General features: G+C 46.9%; 2 protein-coding genes across 5 annotated transcripts in view; one reads left to right on the top strand and one right to left on the bottom strand.

Annotated features, from left to right (window-relative positions):
* Window positions 1-19,391, top strand: part of LOC121833516 (DNA primase large subunit-like) — a 42,093-nt gene extending 22,702 nt beyond the window's left edge. Inside the window, exons 5-12 of the mRNA XM_042286876.1 lie at window positions 2,653-2,748; window positions 5,578-5,856; window positions 7,386-7,568; window positions 9,303-9,429; window positions 10,040-10,122; window positions 14,046-14,211; window positions 17,459-17,584; window positions 19,185-19,391. Of these exons, the coding sequence (XP_042142810.1) occupies window positions 2,653-2,748; window positions 5,578-5,856; window positions 7,386-7,568; window positions 9,303-9,429; window positions 10,040-10,122; window positions 14,046-14,211; window positions 17,459-17,584; window positions 19,185-19,222 (1,098 nt within the window). The 3' untranslated portion in view covers window positions 19,223-19,391. The remainder of the gene's footprint in view (window positions 1-2,652; window positions 2,749-5,577; window positions 5,857-7,385; window positions 7,569-9,302; window positions 9,430-10,039; window positions 10,123-14,045; window positions 14,212-17,458; window positions 17,585-19,184) is intronic.
* LOC121833517 (L-threonine 3-dehydrogenase, mitochondrial-like) overlaps window positions 19,299-21,706 on the bottom strand; it is a 41,762-nt gene continuing 39,354 nt past the window's right edge. For all 4 annotated transcript variants that reach the window (XM_042286879.1, XM_042286880.1, XM_042286878.1 and 1 more), the window contains exon 9: window positions 19,299-20,401. The gene's annotated coding sequence lies outside the window, so the exon portion shown is untranslated. The remainder of the gene's footprint in view (window positions 20,402-21,706) is intronic.

Below are 21,706 nucleotides of genomic sequence, written 5' to 3'. Positions count from 1 at the left end.
TCTATAATCTTCTGGGAGGAAAATAGCGTCGCCTGTGCTAATCCAGGAGGCACAAAGGAGGATCCTGATAAGAGGGGAGCTCCTTCTTCCCCTTGTATATCACGTGGGTGTACATGCTTAGTGATGCCGAATATACAATGTTGTACGGCTTTGCCACCGTTTCGGTTTCGGTTTGTGATCATGGCTAGAGTAAAATGACACGAAAAATATTTTATTTTTCGCGAAACAAAGGATTGGGGATTGTTTTTGAGTGCTTCAAAAAGCAAAATCAGCCACTATCTCAAAATTTTTGAAATTAAGCGGAGTTGCCCTTTAAGGGGCACCTGCAGGGCATTTATGCTCACCGAGGTTTTTATTTGAGCACAACCTCTAAGAACCCAGCTGCCCAAAACATAATTTGCGGCTCGAAATGTTTTTTCTTTCTGCCCAAAAACGGCTGGTCGAGAACTGGCCAGTTTCAGTCGCACTCGCTCTCTTTTCCATGGTCACGTGGCGTTCAAACTATGTGTAGAAAATGTATTCACAAAGTCGTGGGTCATCTAAAACACACATTCATTTTTAAAAATAGAAACGAGTATGAAACCCATTTTTGTCACCTCCAAAAGTTTCAAATAGGTTGACTGAAAAAAAAAAAAGTGTTGTACAGATTACAGGTAGTACATGTATGTACCCTTAGAATACCGTTCATCCGCTCATTCCACACTAAGCGCCCACCCCAATATTTTTAAATATGTGAAAAAATATGCACAGTACATATATATGTAAAATTTATAACCTTGCAATTATCTTCAAAATCTGAGTGCGCGCCTGCTTGGTATTTTATGGTACATGTCATTCTGAATATGGCGGCATGCCACAAGCTAGACGACGCGATTTTGGTGTACGACGGACCAACATTGCAACGGACAGGGGGCTCCTACTTCAGAGCTGTTGTTCGTGGTACCGGCCAATCTATCTCCAAGCGCGGAACATCGAGGGGAAGGGATACAAGTGTGAGACAATCGCACGACAAATGGTGCATGCAACTTCGTCATCTGCTTAACACGCTAAAGAAGCGCAGGAAAAAAGATAATGCGGTCGGGTGTAGCTACTTGATTTCCGTCCACGAGTTTCCGTGCTTGTGTTTCATTTTTGAGCAGTTAAGAATATTAATTGGGTAGTCTAACACCACATTAAATCGCCTAAAAAAAAAAAAAAATTGGAGGGTGTTGATGTTTTTTTAGCATTCTTTGGCGGCCGCGATCATCTTCTGGGTGTCATTGTGTACGGAATGCCTGTCTGACTTGTCAAGCAGACGTATGCTTTTTAGTTTCGAGTGTAGAAGCACAGCAACCTTGTGCACACTGCGCAGTTCCCGTCTTCCTTGAAGGAAACGTGAGCACATGTCTTCAAGCACCTACCACACGACTCACCAAATAGAGGGTTGGACGGCACAACGACCTCACGGCATCACTCGCCATCATGAGGGAATGTAGAAAGTTTACGAGACACTGCAAGTTACCTTTCTCTATCTCGTCGACGCGGCTTGTTTTGCCTTTCTCTGTCAGACAGAGCTGGTCCACTACCGAAGAATAAACGAGAACACGACTAACTTGCTGTTCCACCTAGTCTTGACGTCTCCTTTGAGCGGGAACACAAAACTGCACTGCAAACCAGATCGGAGGAAAGGAGGGCGGATGGAGGCTTCTTTCCCTTTTTTTCTTGTGGCTTGAAAGGCTTGAGTGTTTTTCTTTTTGCCGAAGAACGTTTTCCACTCTTTCTTAGTCAAACAAGAACACTCTTTTCCGGGACAATTGATACCCATGTCCTGCGTTCACGACAGTGACGCGATACCACACAGGCGCATAACGACCAACGTTTTCTCCTTTCTTCAATGCCATCTCTCTCTAGTTTTTCTAGGGACCGCATCTTTGGCAAGATAGAACGCTCTAAAGCTGTCCTTGGTGAGAATCTGGTCTCTCTTGGCATAAAGAAACCATTTTCTTTCCTATTGGCACCTTTTTTTCTCAAAGAGAATAATTTGCTCCGGGAGAACATTCGACGATGCACTTCATAGTATTACTCACTCATTCGTTCTGCACTCCGAGATCACACACGTTTATGGACTGCCTTTGCAAAAATGTAGGTCCGATCCGATCTTCATCCGATCCGCAATCTGCCAAATCTGATTACTTTTCATCCGCATCCGTCAGTTGACTGCGGATATCCACAGATGATCCGCGAGCAATCCACGGATATGCATGGCTCTCCTGTGCGTGACTGGTTTAGTCGGTGATAACAAACGCACAGACGAGCACCATGACGATGCACTTTTGGCACCGCATCAGTGACTTTATTGGATTGTGTCGTTGTCACTCGAAGTATAGCGTTGTCATTCAAAGGAACGTTTGCGTTTGCTCGTGGTGCCACACCCATGCTGTTTCTTACCTAAAAAAACTCAAACTGAGAATTTGAAACAGATTGTGCATGGTACTATGCGTGGATGTTCCAGTGGCTCGCAGTTGTATCTCGGCGCAAGTCCCCGCAATGATGTTAAGCATAGTCAGACACGACTGCTTGAATGGCTTTTTACCGGTGATGGGTACCCTGCGAGACGTTTAGCGAAGGGATTTGTGCGGCTAAAGGGGCAAACTGGTGATGTCTTTATTTCAGATTTCTGCCGAGGAGAAGGCTGCACATGCGGAAGACATCATTGACTCATCTCGAGACCTCACGGCCACGAAGCTAGAGACAATGGACGTGTACAAGGTTGTCGTCTTTTTTTTTTTTTTTTTTTTTTAAGTGCAATGGCGTTTTATTTATTTACTTTTTGGCAGCCCTTTGGGGTAATTTTGTTGCGTAACGCAAAACAAACGCTCACGTGCGGTAGGGCGATGGCGATAAGTGGATAAAGGTAGAAGAAAATTAAAACTCTGAATGTTCCTGAACATGAAATGAGCCCAGAACCCCAAGATTGGGAGCCCAGCGATCAACCGCTGCACTCAGGGGCGGATCTGCTCAGCAATGGCTATTTGATGCGATAACATTTTCGCCAACCGACCTCGTGAATTTGTAAATGATAATCTACATACCTTAGAGTGTTTGGTTCGTAGTTATGCTTCAATAAGTGGCTCAGATCTGCTCGCACTTAAAGGGGCCCTGCAACAACTTTTTGACTGATTATTAATTTGCACCGATCCTGAGCGCACTGAGCGTAGGAACTTAATGAAACTTTTCTTTTCTCAAATTTCGCTTTAGTTTAAAAGTTATAGGCAAATTAGAATTACAAAAACAAGCAAAAAATAATCTCCTTCATGACGTAGTAGGTCCTGGCTTGAGCGGCCGTGAACTAGAGGAGGAATAGTGAGCTCATCGAGCGCTCACGGCTGCCGCACTCCGTGTCGACGGCTCGAGAGGGCGCCACTAAAGCACGTGTTGGATAGGCTGTATGAAGCGGGCGGTCAGGGCGGCTCGCATTGCATTTGCTGCACGATTAAAGACTAATTCGGCATAACACTTCATTGGCCACAAACGACAGCAAACATGGGGTAAATATCACTTCAGAACGGGAGCCACTTCGCGCTGCCATACCGCCAAATGGCAAAATCGCCAGCAAAGCCGGCCCCGAAAGCCTTCGGAACGCTCGGAACCGGTCGGGTCCTCGACCGCAGCGCCGCCGCATACATCCGGGTTCTTTCTACGCACGCCGTTCGTCAGCGCCTCATCGCACTAGCCCTTTCTAATATGCGCCGTTTTTTCCGCCGCTTGGTGGTGGGTATGTCAACGAGTCATTTCTTGTTTCCGTACTTTATAAACTGCATTTGTTTCTTTTCTGATCTCATATACCGAACAAAAACTACTTTCATACATAATTGAAACGGTTCGCGACACTTATATTCTGTATCTCGACTAAAAAAAAGATTTTAGCGGTTCTGACCAGTAGTAAGCCCAGGACCAAAGACGTCAGATATCGCGCTTTCGCCTACGCGGGTCGCCCTCGTAGGTGGAGGAGGTTTCCGCGTCGTTCGGTTAAAATATGACGCACTGATATTTAGTTACTCTCTCCGTGCCCGCTGGCTTGCCCGAACCCCAAGAGACCTGGAAACCACGAAAAAGTTAGGTGCCTAAATATGATTGCAGGGCCCCTTTAAACTAGACGAACACTTCACTCGGATGCGGTGACGGCCGTGGAAATTTGGGGCCGAAAAAAGCCGAGCCCGAAGAAGCCGAGGTAAAGCCAAACTGACCTTCTTTGGCAAGAGTCTGGTTGTCTCGGCCCTAGTTTGCCAAACGGGTGCCAAAGTTGGGCTTCACTACTGATAGTTCGCCTGTCGTCTGGCATCTTTGGGCCTTAACTGCCAAACAAGTCTGGTTGTTCGGCTATCGTGTGGCATCTTTGGGCCTAGATTGCCAAAGAAGTGCCAGACCTAGGCTTCACTGCTGGTTCTCCATTTCATTTGTGGCATCTCTGGCTCAATTCTGGCACTTTGGCAGTTACGTGGTGAGCCCCCCCCCCCCCCCCCCCCCCCCCCCCCCCCCCCCCCCCCCCCCCCCAACAAAAAACATACAAACAGCAAAAAAAAAAATTTAACAGTCCTGCATTGATCTACAGTATGGTTGCAGCGATAGCTGTCACACATCAAGGCGAAGTTGTTGGGCATCGGCATTGCGTTCACGCACTGCAAGCTGTGTGAACAAAAGCGTTTGGAACAAAAAAGACGTCTAACCAATTTGTTCTGAACGCTTTTATTTTTTTATTCTATAGTCTCCGGCACAAGCTCTTGGCATTGACAGTGCTACGACGGCAGTTTGGTATCGGCTATTTCTTTGTACCTTTCCAAAGAGCGGATGTAGTGGGCAACGGGTATTATAGATACCCTAGGTATGAAGTGGTTAATGCTGTGGCGTAGCTCTGTGGAAGCGCCTCCGCTTCGATCACGGCAGACCCAGGTTCGATACCCGCAAGCAGCGGGCACTCTTTTTCAAGGATTTGGCATCGTTAACAATGGACGTCCTACTACGCCAACTACAACATCAACAACGGAAGTCATTTACAGTGGTAGAAAGAGCCCATAACAACTATCGCCGTAAAAAAATACTCTAGCACTAACGCTTTGAAGCAAAACCGTATTCAGAGCGCACGTTCGTCTGCTTCTTTTGCAGGGGTTGGGGTTAAGTCAGAACGCCGAGCTCTCATTGCAGGATAGTGGGTAGACCTAGAGGCAGCTTGCTTTGAGGTCTGCCTACTATCTTTCAGTCATAGGCAAGCGGCGCTCGGCGTTCTGACTTAACCACAACCCCTGCAAAAGAAGCAGACGAACGTGCGCTCCTTCCAAGTTAGGTCCCCAGGATTGTCAAGCTTGTGCCAGGGTGAAGAACTCCTCCTAGGAACCCAGTTAGGGAACCCACACGTCAGACCTCTGGCATCCTTAAACTGACATCCTAGGAACTCGGGGGATTCCTCGGAGCACTCTCGACGCTGCCTCGAGCTCCCTCGAGAGCACTCCGGGGGAGCAAAAAGGATGTTCGGCGGAAAGGACCTTTAGGGCGTTGCCCGACGCGGGTTTAACGCCCCCCGACGTTGCGTTCTCGTCGCAGGTGCCCTTCACAGAGGTGCTGAAGCTGGTGTCGGAGCGGGCCGTATTCCTGCGGGGAGGCGAGGCATACGTGCCGGCCGAGAGCATCGGGGCAGTGGTAGAGTCGCGCTACCGCGTGCACCTGTCGCAGATGCTGGCCCAGACCGCCCGGGCCCTGCCCCGACTGGATGAGGAGGACCGCTTGCTCCCGATCCTCCGTGCCCTCACCAAGATGGAGGTGGGGTGCGGCTTCGACGCGGCGCAGGCCACGGACGCCGTCACGCCCGAGATGATCGACCAGGTCCGAACTGCGGTCTCGTTTGAAACCTTTGACAGCGGAGCCTGGAACGCGCCTCCGACCGGCGTTTTCAACATCCCGTTCTTCCCGCCCCGCATCAAAAGTTGTCGTAAAGTAGCAACGAACGACGTCGGGAAAGGCTGGAGTGTCATGCCGTTGGGTGCCGTGATCCCCATGGTTGGTGGTAGAAGTTATGGCGTAAAGCACGCGCTGACGCGACACCACCAGGATTGCAGCCCTCGACAGCGTTACACTTCCGTATGTTGTCGGGTGCGAAAATCAAAAGACCACTTGTTTTGGACGCAGTATAAACGCGCCCGTCAGATACGCTTTTCAGGCACCATACTTTCACTGCTAAGTGTTTTTTTTCCCGCCGGTGCGAGGGTCGGTTTCGTCCTGCACTCCGAATGCAAACGTCGGTCCAAATAACCCCGCAGCATGCTTCGCGAAATATATTTGCTTATCAAATGCACTTTTATTTACGAGCACAACATTAATTGATGTCTGCGCAGTGGCGTAACTAGATATGACGGCGCCCATGGCAAATGAAATTTCACGCCCCTCATGATGATAGTGATAATGACATCATCATCATTATATTATTATAATGGGTGGACTTGGCTCGGCGCCTCCTCCCAAGTGGTGCCCGGGGCACTTGTACCCCCCTGCCCTCCCCCCCCCCCCCTAGTTACGCCACTGTGTCTGCGTGCCTTCAACTTTACTGCAAAAATAAATGGCACATCACCGAACGCCAATTCTCCGCCCAAATGTAGCGCTAGCGATCCAAACCAGTTGCCAAAGTTACAGAGCTAGAACCGTCGTCTCGTTCGGAAGTTACGAGTCACTTTCTGAAAATTTTGACAAAAAAATGGGGCCTGCTTTTGGTAACGGGTTCCGGGAATCCGAGGGCTCTGTCGGCCGCCGTCTTCCCATCGAAAATCTAAAAAAAATTTAATTATACCTTTTGAAAAAAAGGTAATGGTTAGTTCTGAAACTTTGGCATCTGCTTCGTACCGACGGCGCTACATTTGGATGGAGAACGTGCTTTTGGCGAGGCATAGTTTATTTCTTGCGGTAAAAAAGCCCTGTAAGTTTTTGGGGGACAGCCTGCATAGTCACTGACGAGGTGAGAACTGGAGGGAGGAGCTTCAGATATTCCGCCTCCAGCACGAGCTTGCTACCTTTGACAATGCTTCAACGTCTTAAGCAGTGAATACACAGCAGGAAGCAGGGAGCATATGCTGGAGGTCAGCCGTTTGACAGATGTGCCTCGCTGTTCTCACTCTATCCGCGACTGTAATGCCGCCAACGTATTGCTGCGCACGTGGTAGAGTCGGCAGCACACGCGGCTGCCTCACGGTGGTGCGGGGTTTCAGACCTTCCGTCGGTCCGGTTCTTTCGTTTACGGACATTTGCTCTTCTGGAAAGTTCCTGTTCTTTTTCGGCTGTAGTCGTGCATTCTGGCATAAAACACCACCATAACGAAATGTTCTGTGAGGAACGCTGACACCGTCCTCCCCCCCGGCACGCAGCTGTCGAAGGAGTCCTTCCCGCTCTGCATGAAGTCGATCCACACTGCCCTGCGGTCCAACCACCACCTGCGACACGGGGCGCGGATGCAGTACGGGCTCTTCCTCAAGGGGGTCGGGCTGGGACTCCAGGACGCCCTCCGCTTCTGGAGGGAGGAGTTCTCCAAGCACGTCGGAGCCGAGAACGTAAGGACTGGCGGGATCCTGAGTACTGCGGTTTTTGGGCCAAAATTTGTTTTTCGTCCGGGAAGTCGGGGGAGTTCTATTTGCACAGCATCAACTGGAGGGTCACATAATGCTCCAGTGACGTCGTTTCTCTGCGTTGCACATTTCTGTTGGTGGGGGACGCGTTGCTTTTTTTTTTTTTTTTTTTTCGTTTTGTTGGCTATAACGGGAGTGCGTGTGAACCCACCCCCATGTGTTCGCGGCGGCAGTCTGCGGTAGTTCATTACAAAAATGTTAACCCACTTAGCGCACCCGTAAACGCTGCTTCGCGGTGGCCAAGCCCACCCGCTCGCGGAGCGATCAGCTGGACGATCGACAAACCCAAATAACGGCCATTGTCAAAACGCGAAGAAAGGGAAGGTCGCGTGGCGTGGCTCTCGCCGGCAGAGATGCGTGACGTAGGGAGGTGGCGTCACTGGAGTGTCACGTGACCCCCTGGTTGATGCCGTGCAGATAGCAGGTCCCGAAATTCAGGGCTTCGAAAGCCGCGAAGAAGCCGAGGCAGTCTCCTTTGGCCAGAGTTTGGGAATCTTGGCCCCAATTTTTGCCAAGGAAAAGCCAAAGTTAAACTTGACTGCTGGTAGTTTGGCCATCACCTGGCATCTTTGGGCCTAAATCGCCAAGCAAGTGCCAAAGTTAGGCTTCACTTCTGGTTCTTTGGTTCCTACGTGGCATCTCTGGCACTAACTAACGCCTCGGAGCAAAACCGCATTAGGCCCAAGTTAGGATTGCCAAGCTTGTGCCAAGTTAGGCATTTCTCTGGTTTGCTACCTGGGATGGCGGCATCCCTCGAGGAAGCGGTCCCAACGCCAAGTGTGCCTCAGGATACTGTTCCTTCAGATCAATTTGACTATTATTTCTATGAATCGAGGAGCCCTGAAATCTTTCTATCTCGAGAAACCCCGGTCTGCCTCGGATGGCAACCGAAGAGCCCCTCCCGGTCTTGGCGTTGATGCAGTAAATCAGTAAAGGAGCCTACAGGCCCTGTCGACAAAAATGCGTCCACCAAGAACTGTTTGGTGCGTAGTTATGCTTTAGTGAGTGGCTCTGTTCTGCTAAATTTGTGCTCAATTTGGTAAACCGCTTTACCTTGAGGCAGGGACAGTCGAGGACATTTCGGGAACCCGGGTTCATAGGAATGCAGTTTTAGAACTTGTGGTATAAATGATAAAAAGGTGTTACAGTTCATTGGGCTAACTTTCTTGATCAATACCCAGCCATATTTAGTTTCTATTGTTTGTAACTAAATATACATTTTTTAAGGTACAACCTAGTAAAAAAATAAAGAAGTATCAGGAGTTCAAGTGCTGTTCGAAGTGCGATTTATTTAATTTCAATCATTTATTGTTTCTTAATCACTTCTCGTTTATGATAAGATTTCAGGTAGCATATGTTTTCTATTATGTCCTACAACAATTTTTGTATCCCCTAAGTAAGCTAGAAGTTCAGTATGTCAACGGCTCTATCCTCCTTTTTATTATTTTCCTCGAAACAAATCAAATATTGTTACCTAGCTCTTCAATGGTTCTCGGTTTCTTTACTGTAGCTGTTCTGGGTGTTGTGGGGTGCCCTTCAACTAACCTTAAGAGTCTAGTGCCTTTTTTATGTTAAACTGTTTGCGTAGCACCACCTTATATTTTTTTAGTTTATTGGATGTAATTCGGGAGACTTTATACTGGAGGCTGGCGTTTCCAGTTTGACAAGAGGTACAGCTACAACATCCGGCACAACTACGGCACGGAGGGCAAGCGGACAAACTACACGCCGTACAGCTGCGGCAAGATCATCACCACCAACCCGCCCGGTCCCGGCGACGCCCATGGTAACCGGTGCTCCTCACTTTTCACCAATTTAGCGCCGATTCGGCCGAAGCGCCCTTTCGTTCTAGCCTCCGGGTCAATCCGATAAACTCGAGGGAGTCGGCTTTTTGAGGGGGCACTGAAGAAAAATTTGTCTGTCCCCTGTGGTGTCTTTAAGCCACCCTTAGATCGCCTAGCAGTCGATCGTGCTCAAGTGCAAGTGTGAGAACCAGTCTTTTGGGTGCAAAAACATAACCGAATTAATGCCAAATCGGCAACAAAAATAAATTAAAGACAATGTATAGGCTTAGGAGAGAAAAAAGTAAAAGAAAACATACGTGGGGAAATCTCAGATCATCGGCTTTGTTCAGTGGGTCGCCTCGGAATGACTTATCCGACTTGTGGGCCATCCGGCGTAAATTGCGCCTAAATCCACGTGCAAACGGTGAAACTACCGGTCCTAACTTTTGTTACGACTTGGACAAAGCTTGGTGGAGACTAAGCATCGAGTCTTGCTCGACTTGCGCGTGTGCAACGCTCGGTAATGCGTTTGAAAGTGATCCCGGTGTCGCTGCGACGCAGCAAATTCCTTGGCAGATGTGACACTTGTGTGGCACGCTTTGTCCTTGACAGGGTGTCCGTTCAGGCACTTTGACCACAAAAAGCTCGAAGAGAGACTCAAAGAAGAAGGCGTCAGGGACGCCAATCTCAGAGAGGTAAGATCGACGTTGCAAGCTTTAACACAAAACGTGTTTCATGGGTAATTTTTTATTAGAAAATTGTCACGAACGAGCGTCGTTGACGAGCCCTTGCATGACGTTAAGGTATACATATCAATTTAATAAAACGGTAAAAAAAGGTGGGTGTGTGTGGTTTTTGCGGGACAGATTTTGTGCTCCCCGGTCTTTGTCCTCGGAACCTCAAGCTTGTGTTTTTGCATACTTGTGGTGTACATCGTTGGGGGCGCTGCAACTTCGGTCCAAGTGCACCACGTAAACTGATGCACTACCTCGTCCTTCCTTCTTGGCGCCCGCCAAGAAGGAAGGACGAGGTAGAAAGCCACAGTGCAAAATTTTCAGCGTCACCTACCGAGCGCTGGTCGGCCACAAGCACTGCGTCTGCATTTGGCCGATTGAACGAGAGTTGCAGCCAGATGCCGACATTGCGCTCGTGTTCAATGCGTGCCCTACGCTGACTCCCGGTAGGCGACATAGAAGATTCAGCACTACGGCTCTTTTTTTATACTTAGTTCACCCTCAAGCCAAGACTGCAGCCGATACCACGGGCACGAGAGCACAAGGTTGCGACTCCAAAACATTCTTTTTGCAAACTGACCGCTGGCACTAGAAAGGCTCGTTTCGAAGCCAGGAGAGCAGGCTAGCTCGCGCTTGTAGCTTTGGGTGCAGTATCGGCTTAAGGGAGAAAATGGAGCATACAGTCTCGTTAAGGGGGGACACTGGCTGGAGATTTAACTTCTGAACTACTCGAGTGATTGGACTGAAATTTGCAGGGGAGATCTAACATCAGATGTATGTGTATCGTGCAAACGTTCAGCTCTCTAGGACAGTTTTACACACCTGCATAAGATGTGTCACTCTTCATTAAGAAATCTATGATATACAAATGAAGCTATTAAGCACCATTCTGACTGCTTAAATATAAAGGGGTGGGGAGGATGCGGGACTTTGGGCTATCTAGCTTTTATAACTCAAATGTAAATATATCAGGAAGAGTTATTACCTCAAAATATGAGATGCATATCTGGCCAATGTCAATTTTTGAAAACATAGTTTTTCTCAATCAGGACTTCAACTGAAAAGAAAATGAAGTCGATAGCCCAATTCCCCAGTAAATTTCAGTTGAGAAGCATCTTGATTGTAAATGCAAAAATAGTCCAAAAGCCGGGAGATGTCATGATTAAGATAAAAACACCGACTTCACATAACAAGTTGTTTTTCTTGTTATGTGAAGTCGGTGTTCTTATTTTAATCATCTTGATTGTAGCTTCAGAATACTTTTACCTTTGAACAAAAGATTCCTTCGTATGAAATTTACAGAAAAACATGGAACTGAGAAAAATGCATTCAAACATTGAACTCCTTTACTTTGTTACTGCCTCACAATGTGTTGAAAATATTTTATATCAACATAACTATTAGGTCTATGGTTGTCAAATTTAGTGTAAGGGTGTATAATTAATTTCTAAAACCAAAAACCTTGAATTAAAAAATTTTTTTTTTAAATATTTAATTTGGGTTTATGTTTCTCTTTAATTCAAACTCCAGAAAGCAAGTTATGTTTGAATTATCGGAAATATATCTAAAATTATGATTTGTTATATGGATGGCTATGCATATTAAACAGAGATTTGATGATTTCCTTCACACAGGCCTACTGATATTGGGCAGGTGTGCCATGAATGAAATGCCTGTGAAATGTATGAAACAAGTCTATTTATCCCTCAAAACAAAATTAAGTGTGTTCGTCCAGCAGAAACTTGTTTACTCTGGACTGTTAGCCCAGTTGAGCACGCTTCTTTACCAAGCACCGGTGCACTGCAGAAAAACAACACCCGCGAAAGCAAGCTTCGCGATTGTTGCTTCTCCGCAGGTGCTCGGAAAGTTGCGAGAACAAAAAGTATGAATTACACGATGAACCAAAATCTGGATTCCACAAAACACACGGCAAAAGCGTGCAATGGGATGCTACAAACACCAAACCATCACTCGTATAGCGATATCTCGAACGGATGACTTTATTTTTCAAAAAAAGGAGGTGCATTTGACAGAAATGTTTACGTCATGTTTCTTTGAGAAGGAGAGGGAACGGCCTCGTGTCCTCTTCGCCTCACCGCCTTGAGGGAGAGAAGCGAAGAGAGGAGGAAACGGGAGATATCTTCACGTCATGCGCCTCGTTGGCCTGGTTCAATCTCTACCTCTTTTTCCAAAAATACGGCCGTCCATTCGAGATATCGCCTTACGAGTAGTGTTGTAGGGATTGTAGCGTCCCGTCTACATATCCTGCATTGTTTTTTTTAAATCCAAAGTTTGGTTCACCATCCCTTCAGACGGCTTATAAATACATTAAAAACGTAGTGGAACATCTAAAATTTTGAAATACATTTGAATTAAGAATTCAGCAGAAGTGTGAAATATCCGAGTGTAAATGATCATGAGTCTACTGTAGGTGGTGTCGGATACTGTCTTTTCCCGTGACATTTCAAGACTGACCGAATTTCCCAACAGTTCCACATTCTTTCCTTTCGGTAGACGTCGGCATCGAGGAGATTTCCGCAAAAAAGTCCCTGACGTGTTTAAACGATCCAGGAATCATTTTTTTGCCGAAAGTAAGTCCGTCTTCATGCAGGAATTACCCACAAAAACTCAACGTAAGCCTCGTTGCCTTTTTTCTCGCATGGAAGATCGCGACTTACAGCAGCTCGACTGTTGTTATTGTTGAGGCTTTTGGCGTATTTCCTTTTAATTTATGACGAACCGCAACGGGTGCTGCGAACCACCGGAGTAAACCTATAGCTCACAAACTTTAGGGTCAGTAGAGTGCGAAGTCACGTGGCATAGTATGTGGACTGCCAAATTGGTTAATCGGGCTCATAGCCTCTGTTTTTGCGATGTTAGGCAAGTCACAAACCTATTTTTTGCGATGTTAGGCAAGTCACAAAATTCTCGAAAATTGGGTTATCGCAAGAATCAGGTCGTTTACAGTAGTTGGAAAGCGTCCTGCTACCGACATGAGGAGGCTATAAGATAAGGTGCGGGGCTCTCGAACTTCTCTATGGTTCACTGGGGATTATGTTCCAAGTTGACACAAACTAAAGAAAATATTTTTTTTTTCTTTTATTTGAGGGAAAGCTTTATTTTTGGGGTTTTCACGAAAAAGTTGCTGCGTACGTTGTGGTTTTGATGGCCCGCACTAGAAGAGCAGGCCATCAAAATAGTGCCCTGCCGTTCCTCCTCCGTCACAAATGTCAATACAACCCGCATCTCGCGCATTCTAGGTCCGCACTTGTATAAAAAAAAAAAATACGTATAAGATGCACCGACAGGAATTTGGGGAATGGTACAATCACGGCGACACATCGGGTTCTAATGTATCCTTTGCGTAGTGCCCGTGAGAACAGTCTCTCTGCTTTATTCTCACGAGCCTTATCGTTCTCCCGGCGACAACGGTGAGCTGTTGCCTACGATGCCTTGCATTCTTTGGCCCGACGAGCCCTCGCTGCAGCGGCGCGGTACCTCACGTCAAGGAGCCACCACAGATGTCTGCTTGAAGATTTGCACACTCGATAATTTTACGCAGACTGACAGACACAGTGCAAGACCCTGGTGACGTGGCGCGATGTGACCCCAATGGTGGTGGGCTTAGCTTAGTTGTAGCATGCTCGCTTCGAGCTCAACGGACCCGGGATCGAACTTTGGCGGCAATGGCAGATTTTGCAGACATTTTTTTCTCGAGAGTTTGGCGCCATCGAGGACGGTTGCGCTACGCCTCACATCGTTTTGAGTCGGAAGAGGGGGGGGGGGGGGGGGGGTGCGGGGAGTGCACGTAACAGTTATCGCCGTGAAGAAACCGCGATATGAACACCGGGAAAGACGGTAATTTACGTCTTTTCAACTTGCAGGTGATGGACTACGTGGATAAGGGCCACTACCAGCTGGCTTGCACCGCCACCTTCCGCATCACACAGAAATCTCCCGAACTGGCACAGGTCATCGGGCACCCCAACGAGTACTACCAACTCAGCCGACAATTCAGGGACACCTCCGCGAGCAAGGACGGCAAGACTGGTATGGCTTGTCGATTGCGTCGGCGCAAATGTCGGTTTATTGCGCACGGACCGGATGCCACGTGCATGGGCCGGTATCAACACTTCCACGACGTAGTGCGGCGAAAATTGAGGGACCATCTTTGAGCGTGCGGCAGACGGATCGGTCGGGGGCGTGTTCTGGACAAATGGCGCCACCGCCGATTTCTGGCATACGATCCGGGTGCCGCGCATGCTGGACTGCGTCGCAGCCGTTGTTCGCCTTGTGTGGACCTCTGGCTCGGACAAACGTGCTTCGTCATTTGTGCCGCGGTTTCTATCGCAACTGTGACTAAGTGTTTCGTGTTTGCAATTTACTACGATAAACACGAACAAATTACCCCCAAGGCAGTTTGATCGAAATCGGGAAAGCCGAAAAAGCCGTTAGTCGGAGCTGTCCTCGAAGAATCGTCCGAGATTCGTGGAAAGAAATCATTATCTACTGCTCGATTTTGTGTTTACCCTTTTGTTCTCGGTACCGGGACTGCTTTTCAAGCTTTTGGGTCGCTCGGAATTAAGAAAAACCACTAAATTTTAGGTGTGCACAATTTATTGCTATAATTAGTGCAATAAATTGAAGAACCCTTAGAAAGGGGCTACATTGTTGGATGAAGATTGCTTTTGTGCACAAAGCAATGTTCATTACACAATCTCGCTTTTGCCAGGCGTGCAATATCTTGTGGCAGTTCGTAGCTCCAGTGAACAGATTTACAGTAAAATAGCGAGCATCTGCCCATTCCACAATAAGCGCCCACCCCTCGATTTTGTGACATTCGGAAAATACGCAAAGGACATATTTTTACGTCTTGACCTAAGGAGTACTTACGCGATTACCTCAAAATGTTGAGTGGATGCTTGCTCGGGATTTTATAATACATGCTTTGCAAAAAGTTGCGTTTTCCAGTAGAGGTATCTGATTCGTCTAACGTTGCTTGGAGCTTCCAGTAGTCTTCCTTCTCAAAGCTCAAAATCCTGTTGCCCCTGCGTTTTCTCGGTTTTCATGCATAGTTCACCGAGCCCATGTCATCTGCAAGATTTTTTTTGTCCGACACTGAATTTGTGGGAAGAAATACAGTAAACTCTGAATTGAGCGAACTTCAAGCGATCCAAGGAAATAGTTCACTTAATTGGAAGTTCACTAAACTGCATATATCCTCTAGAATATGGAACAGCATTGGACACAGCATACATTCAGTCAAAAGTGTGAAATTAAATTTATGGAGTCATGTACATCGATATGTACAAGGTGCATAACAGTTGCATGGCTGCCTTTCTCATTTTAAAGAAAGATCTGTAATTTTCATTTGTACTGGCGCCCTTAAAGTGCATGAAGTAACAAAGCTGTCCAGAGAGTATGTTTTTTTTGCCCTTACTCTGGCACAGCTAGTTGCTGTGACGAAGCCATACTGCAACGGCATTGTCCACTGGCTTGAAATATCCCGTGCAGAGTCGTTTCCTGTTGGGATTGAACGCAGTTTCTCCTTTATGCTTAGACTTTTCGTTGACAACGTCGACGGTGGGATCCCATAGTCCTTCGCAACGTCCACTTGCCTTTGACCGTTGTCTAGACGCTGGAGGATTTTCAGCCGTTTCGTCGTACTCATTACGAAAGTGGGCGCACAGACTATCGTCCTGCCGTTGTTACTCAAAAATAAGCTGGCTGAACGGAACTGATGACAAAGAAAAAACAGACACACCACGTGGTTCGTTTTAGTCTACGCACCGCTGCGTTGCCTCGATGGCGCTGTAGACGCCAGCAATGATACGCTGCTGCTGCAGAGGCGGCGGCGGTGGGCATCGGCTTCGCCAGCACTGCAAAGCACAAACTTTGTTTGCAAAAATAATCCTGGGTCCACCAATCAAGTTCATTGAACTGAAATATTCGCTATTCCGAAATTAGTTGAACTAAAACAATTTTGCATAGAATGCATAGGAAAGCCGCCGGGGATTTCTTAAAAGTTTGTAGTTATGAAATATTCGTTAAACAGACGTTCCCTCAAGTGAGAGTGTACTGTAAACCAAAAACAAATGCCCCCAAATCTAGAGAAAAAGAAAAAAAAACTATCCCTGAAAAAATTTAACCCTAACCAGGGCCCGTTTGCTCGAAGCACTAACCGCGGCTAAAGTTAGCCGCAGTACCTAGGAGAGGGATTTTGAGATCGCGTGTCTGGGCTCCGTAGGGATGCGGGGAAACATGGCGGTGCCCCAGTAAGTGAGCGCCGCTCGCTTTGCAACTAATATGTCGTTGTGGTTGCAATATCGGGCTTGTTAGTCAGCAACGAATGGTGCAGGAGGCTTTCGCTTTGCCTTACTTCACTTAAGCCGCAAAGCATGGGCAATAACATCGCCGCATTTTTTAGATAGTGTTTCGATTCTGGGCACACCTAAGCCTAAATGAACGCGATAATTGTCGACATGGCAACGTCTTTGGAAAGCGGATTGTTCATAGCACACAAAAGCAGACGGCGTCCCAACAGACCTTTTTTCTAAATTATTCAAGCACCGAGGTGCATGCTACGACTGTAGTTGCACGCGTCGCACGTGCTGGCGTCTGCATGCCCGTTCTAAAGAAAAAAGTATAAAACAATTTTTGCCTTGCACGCGCGTTCGTAAAAGCCTTATTATGATTTTTTTACTTCAAATCTTTTATAAGAGGAAGGCCAGCGCGCGCGAACCGAAGAATTACACTTCCAGCGTTCTCCTCGCGATGCTTGGATAATTTAGAAAAAGTCTGTCGGGACGCTGTCTGCTTTTGTGTGCTATCAACAATCCGCTTTCCAAAGACGTTGTCATGCCGACAATTATCGCGTTCATTTAGGCTTAGGAATGCCCAAAATCGAAACACTATCTAAAAAATGCCTTCTGCATTATTCGTTGCTGACTAACGCGCCCGATATTGCAGCTTCAACGACATATTAGTTCCAAAGCGACCGGCGCTCACTCACTGGGGCACCGCCATGTTTCCCCGCATCCCTACCGAGCCCCAGACACGTGATCTCAAAATCCCTCTCCTAGGTACTGCGGCTAACTTTAGCCGCGGTTAGCACTTCGAGCAAACAAGCCCAGGACTCGTGCTCGATTTGAGGACCCTGTTTGCAGATTTTTGGGTGGCCACCAAGCACTTTCTCATTGCTCCAATTATTCCTTCATTTGATGATGTTCGTGGACGTCATTGATCGTCCACGAGACCTCTTTAACCAAAATCCAATTATTTTTCTCTGTCGTTGCAGGTTCTATGAGGTCGATTGAGACGACCAAATCGCTGATGTACTCGCAGCCCGTCGGAAAACAGAAGGACGAATTCGACGACGACGCAGACCTTGACAAGATCCTTGCCGAGGCCGAGATGAAAGGAGGTGGGTGCGTTTGTCCCCCCTAGACACGACTAATGCTGCTCACTAACAATTTGTCCACTTTTTCTTTTTTTTTTTTAACATTTGAGCACTGCCAGTTGGGTGGTTACAATAACATGTCTGCTGCGTCAGAAGTTCTGTTATACAGGGCATTTTTTTACAGATTGTTCTTAAAAAGGTTGACAAGGGCACTCTAGTATGGTTCGTCCAGGCGAGCCAGGGGACATGTCATAGGGGGCTAAATAAAGTCTTTAAACTTTTTCATTAGTGAAAATAATGGCACTCGTGCTTAGCATCATCGCAAGTCTCTAGATAGAGACACTTGAAGCACATAGGAAGCTTGTTGGTGCACTAAAGCTACCCCTCGTGCAGCAAGCTCGAGGCTGGCGGAGCGAAAACACAGACGACAAGTGTGCAATGATGCGGCAGCTGCGTTCTCCGCCTTCCGACCATGGAATGTGGAGGAACACTTCAAACAACCTACCGCAACTGTCTGATGACAAAACTCTAGGACGCCTGTGCACGCTGGCAACAACCTGCAGTGTGCAAGTTTCCAGAGCGAAGGCGTAGGACATGTTCCGCTGCTTCGACGAGGTTGTCTCGAGTGTGCACAGGCCGCGGAGAGTTTTGTCGGACAGTTGCAATAGGTTGTTTAAACTGTTTGTCCACATTTCATGGTCAGAAGGTGGAAAGCACAGCTGCCGCACCTTGGCACGCTGCCTGTACGATTGTCTCCGATGCCTCCACTGTGCCTCAGTACCGACGACACTTGCCGACATTAAAATGGCAATGATCTCTCAGACCACCAAGCAATTTTGCATAAGGTCTATTGGAACCAAATGTGGCTTTTCACTGATTAAAAAGTTATTTAACAGCCTTTAGTTAGCTCTCAGACTTGTCACAACAAGCAGCCCCCCCCTATATTACATCCCCCTGGCCGTATAAGTCGCCTTCAGAGATTGGACTGAAGGAACTTTTACAGCGCTTTTTTAACAAGTCAGTAAAGCATAAAAAAACGCTTGTACACAGTCGCCGACCGTTTTTTCGGAGGCCGATAAATATTTCGGACCTAAAGAGGATCAGTGACCTATGCGACAGAAATAGTGCATATTCACGTCAGATGTTTCGGACAGCTTGAAGTCCGAAATTTACACGAAATACCGAGTGTCTGAAAGAAAAAAAGGACTGTTTTCCTCACCACAAAAATAAATTGGCATTTGGCCTGAACTGACAAGCGGAAATGCCGAAGTTAAAGTTTTTTAAATATTAATTTTGATTGAGAACTCAGAGCCCATTCCCGGTAACAGTAACGGATGCCATCCATCTCGATGCATTCACCAGGCTTCATCAAATGCCGCTTCCCTTGAAAACTTACAAAATCGCTTATGACTTTTAAATCGGATGACGGCAAGCTCCGAAACTTGGGCATCCGGTTCCGACCGGAAGCGAGATTTCCGACTTCGAACGCAACTAAAGTTGGAGACTCGGGTTCTAGACATCTGTATGTACGAAAACAAAGGTAGGGAAGAATATTTCACAGATGTTGCTGGTGTGTCGTAGTTGCCCCGTTTGCGACGGTCATTTCGTTCTGCTAATTTTGCAGCCGAAGCCGAGCCCGAGGAGACGGCCATGGAACACTGAGGTCGTCCGGTGGTCCCCTTTTCGCCGGTATTTATCATCCTCGTCCTGTGCTCCCGAAAGTATAGAGCCTCGACAGTCAATCTTGCACATCTTTTAATGATCTATGAAAGTGTTCGAGGTGGTAAGAAAAAATAAATAAAGTCGAACGTTGAACGACACTTGTAAAGAAGCTCGGAATGCCTTTCTGTCACTTGTCACGTCACATTGATTGAAGTTTTTATTTCTACGCTGTCCCAAGTACTGGGCCTTCTGGCATTAGTGTGAAATGGGTGGAATGTCTATGCGCGCAAAAATCATTCACAGTTTAGAAAATATGTCCGAACTGGAGTGTGGTGACCAATAAAGCCACAAGGGTATGTTCTAATTCATAAAAAAATACTTTTTTGGGGGAGATCAGTTAGAGGTTTAAATTTGGTCAATATCCAAACTTGGTTGATTAAAAATGCCCACTATATCATACATGGCTAGCAAGCATACACTAATGGCTATAGCTTCATAGGCTTGTCTCTTAATTTTGATTGCACCGTGATTTAAAGTCTACATACTATAAAAGGCATCACAGTTCGCAAGGGCTAGGAATGTGCGAATATAGTTGTGAGCATATAAAATAAAGATTAATGTCTTTTAAAAGCAAAAGTTACAAGACTATGGAGCAAGATGCCACACAGCAGTGCAAGCTTGAAAGACTTGGTGTAAGGCACGCGCAATCCTTGTCTAAACATTCGGGCCGGCCAATAATACACTTCCTTGGATGTGCGGCCTAGCTTTTGGAAAAGCGCCATGTAACAAAACCCGCGTGGCATCGAATGTGATTGTGAGATTCTGTCACAGCCTCCGCTTAAACACCGAGTCACCCCGTGCCAGGTGACTTAGCATTGTAGAAGCTGCAACCCAACCTGAAAGACCATGTACTGGGTGACTCTGCTTCGACGCGTCCGATGCTGCAGAGGGAAGCTAAACCTCCTAGCGATGTGTCAACCGTTGCTCCCTCGCTGTAAGATTCGTATCGTTTCTTTTTTTTTTTTCTTTACATTCGCGAGATTCTGTTAGGATATGGGAGCGGGCTTCGTCTTCCATGTTGGAATGTCGTAAACGGGGGCAACACCGTGCTTGTCAAAATGCATGTGGGCGAAGGTGACGAGGACGCACCGGCACTTCTTGCTCTTCTGCACTTCTGCTCTGCAACGGAAAGGGGAGAGAGAGCACGACACCCAGTTAGCAACTTTCGACGGCAAAAAAATGCCTATTGAACGATTCAGAACATAGTAGATTTGAATTCAAGCTCGAAAACGCGCGACTGTCCCACCTCGCACGGGAACGTGCCCAACTCGTGAACACATTCTTTAGCTCTGGCGATTGCAGCCTGTCGCACAATATGATGCTTCACTTCCTAACACATGCCGTAAGCGTCATCCACGTGCTGTACACCGGGACTCGTTCGCAATGCAAAGTTCCAATCGACGTGGCATTGCCAAGCGCAGTCGTACGGTCGAGTCGCACGGTACAAAAGCAGACGGCAACCGTCGAGCGGGGATCTACGAAGTAAGAGCCAAGGTAGTTTTTGTTTTATTTGATTTAAAAAAAATTCTCCAGTTGTAGCTCTAAAATATGTCTGCTTCCTTGTTTTGTTTGGCGCCTTCCGTCGTGCTCCGACTTGCGAGACGCCGACGTGTAGCGAGCGTAAATAGTGCGAGGGGCCGGTTGGGGACATGGCCACGAAGACGGGACTGGCGCTAACTTGCAACTTCTGTTGCAATTACAACAGAGAGAAATGTAAATTTCCTTTGTAAATTTCTGTTAAATTTTGTTTAAGTTATTTTTTTACTTTTATTTAATGACATTTCTCGCTGCACTTTATTTATGGTCTATTATGGCTGCTTTGGCTTTGATGTATCCTGTTCCTTCCATTTCTTTCTTTTGTTTTCGTCATGATTATAACTACTCTCACTTGTTTCTTTTTGTTATTGTACTTGCACTCAAGTTACAGTTGCGAGTTAATAGTACTGTAGCAACCGGCTGTTGGGACGAAGGAAGAAGAGGTGGACAAGGGAGAACGAGCAGAGAGGCTGAGCTCAGAACACCGGCAGCTCCTGACCGGACTGGACGTGTATATGATTTTGTAAATAAAAATAGGCAGGGAACTTCTTTCCCTGCAGTACAGTGTAGACCGCATATAACATATGTCACGGGAGTCGCGAAAATCCGCACTATAAGCGGTACCACGCTATAACCAAAACATCAATTTTTCAGGCCAAAATACATGCCATCAGACAACTTACCTTTGTAAAAGAATTTATTTCTATGTTAGATGCAAAATAAAGCCTAGTTTGAGGAAAGTCTTTATTTCACCAGACTAGTACACTTCTCTCTCAAGTATGTCACACATTTTGAAAGAAATGAGTGACTTTTGCCTGGCGCAGCCTTTTAACGGCGTCGTGGGCTGCGGACGGACGTTGCGAGCGTTCGGGAATGTTAACCCTAATC

Source organism: Ixodes scapularis, unplaced genomic scaffold, assembly GCF_016920785.2.
Source record: "Ixodes scapularis isolate PalLabHiFi unplaced genomic scaffold, ASM1692078v2 PGA_scaffold8__174_contigs__length_109621045, whole genome shotgun sequence".
NCBI lineage: Eukaryota > Metazoa > Arthropoda > Arachnida > Ixodida > Ixodidae > Ixodes > Ixodes scapularis.
The sequence above is the reverse complement of the archived record's forward strand: the minus strand, read 5'-3'. Positions and strand labels throughout refer to the sequence as shown.